This window comes from Cricetulus griseus, chromosome 3 (assembly GCF_003668045.3).
Source record: "Cricetulus griseus strain 17A/GY chromosome 3, alternate assembly CriGri-PICRH-1.0, whole genome shotgun sequence".
In the NCBI taxonomy this organism is placed as follows: domain Eukaryota; kingdom Metazoa; phylum Chordata; class Mammalia; order Rodentia; family Cricetidae; genus Cricetulus; species Cricetulus griseus.
The window spans coordinates 95,912,875-95,914,969 of NC_048596.1; the positions used below are offsets into that span (position 1 = coordinate 95,912,875).

Sequence of the window (2,095 nt, forward strand, 5' to 3'; positions counted from 1 at the left end):
TGTCATCAAAACTAGTTTGAATTTTCAATATAAATTCTAGATAACTTATCACATTATTTAATTAGAATAGTACATAATAAAAATAATAACACTGACTCGAACCAAATACATAATTATTGAAAACTTAACATTTTTTACTACAATTGCTATTTAATTGCATCTTAATGATACCAGAATATTTCCTTTAAATCTTTAGGGACTCTTAATTTTTAATATTTTTGTGGGGAAACAAAAGAAATAAGCTGCTTGGTTTAGTGTCAACAAAGTGCCTTGTTCAAAGAAAAGACCTGAACAAATCTCTCCTTAATTTGCTTTGTCTTCACTCCATAAATGATAGGGTTGAGGGAGGGTGGGAGAACCACATAGAGATTAGCAAGGAGGATGTGAACATGCTCTGGTATACTGTGACCTCCAAAACGGTGAGCAAGGGAAGAAAAGAAAACTGGTGTATAGAATAGTAGGATAACACAGACATGAGAGCCACATGTACTCAAAGCCTTGAGTTGGGCATCTCGAGAAGGAATTCTAAACACAGCACAAAGTATAAGGACATATGAGACAATGATCAGTACCACATCTAGGCATATGGAAAATAAAGCTACAACAATCCCATAGTAAATATTGACCTTGATGCTGTCACAGGCCAACCTGGCAATGCCCATGTGTTCACAGTAGGAGTGATGAATGATCTTCCTCCCACAGTAGGTGAGCCGATAAACAAGGAAGATCAGGGGAAAGCATATGAAGAAGCTTCTAGTCACAGATGCAGTGCCCATTTTTCTGATGACAGATGGGGTTAGAATGTTGATATATCTTAGTGGATAGCAGATGGCAACATAACGGTCAAATGCCATGGATAACAATATTCCAGACTCTGTCACAAAGACAAAGTGGAGAAAAAACATCTGGGACACGCAGCTAGCAAAAGAAATGCCACCAGCCTGGAACCAGAATATTGCTAATACCTTTGGAATGGTCACTGTGGACAGGAAGATATCTGCCAGGGCCAACATTGAAAGGAAAAAGTACATGGGTTCATGAAGACTACGCTCAGTGGATATCAGCAATATTAGGGATGTATTGCCTACAACAGCTACTATGTACATTGAACAGATGGGGATGGAGAGCCAAATGTGTGTGTCTTCTAGTCCTGGGATCCCAATCATGGTGTACCAGATGTCTCTGAGATTGGTATAATTTAATGAGGTTGACGATGTCATCTTTTACTCTGCTGTCTGATACTGCAGATAGTGATGGGAAAAATTATGAATAGTGATTCATAATATTGCCCTGATTTCTTGAGAAAGTTATTCAGAAATTGCTGGAGAAAAGATTGTCAAAACAGAAAAATAATAAAAAAATGATTTTTAATCAATCATGATTAACAGATAATAAGGCAGGAACATTTTATGAAAAGGAAAATAAACCCATGTTTTATATTTGTATTATTGGCAATAGTTAAATTTATAGTATTTGTACAAAACATAAATGTATTTGACATGGATTCCAGAAACGTTATCAATACTTTATTATATTAGCATCAAAATGAAAGTCTGTGAAAGGCTTTTGCCTGATTGATGATTTTTGGTGATTGATCACATTTCTGTTTTCTGGAGTTTTGAGATGTAGTCAGAACACTATCATGCCCTTTAGAAGATGAGCTTGATACTGGTGCCTTAGACCACTTGGACATCATGACTCCCTAGGTCATGACCCTTTGGATATGAAGATTATTGAGTCAATGATAACTAACCTCCACACTTTAATATAAAATACTTCATCAAGGAGTTGCTCTTTCTTTTCTTTAGCAATTTGTATGGAATGAAATAATACCAAGACTATAGGTAGTCCTTACTGTGTGTAATGATACATTAGCTTAACATTGTGATTTCACAAGTATGCTCTTGTTTTTTGTGATTATGATCTGTGTGTGTTTCTGGTGAACAGCCGCTAATCCTATTCTAACAGTACACCTTGTTCTTCTCTCTTGCAAGCATCGTACTTGTACCACATGCCCCACATACACCTTTTAAAATTTCCTTTGTGCATTCTAGCATATGTTTTGACTTTACTGTTGATTTAATAATTTTACCTA

General features: G+C 35.9%; 1 protein-coding gene across 1 annotated transcript; it reads right to left on the reverse strand.

Annotated features, from left to right (window-relative positions):
• Positions 1 to 257: 257 nt before the first annotated feature.
• Positions 258 to 1,220, reverse strand: LOC103163167 (olfactory receptor 52Z1-like). The gene has a single exon (XM_027408013.1). The coding sequence runs from the start codon at positions 1,218 to 1,220 to the stop codon at positions 258 to 260; it is 963 nt and encodes a 320-aa protein (XP_027263814.1).
• Positions 1,221 to 2,095: the final 875 nt, after the last annotated feature.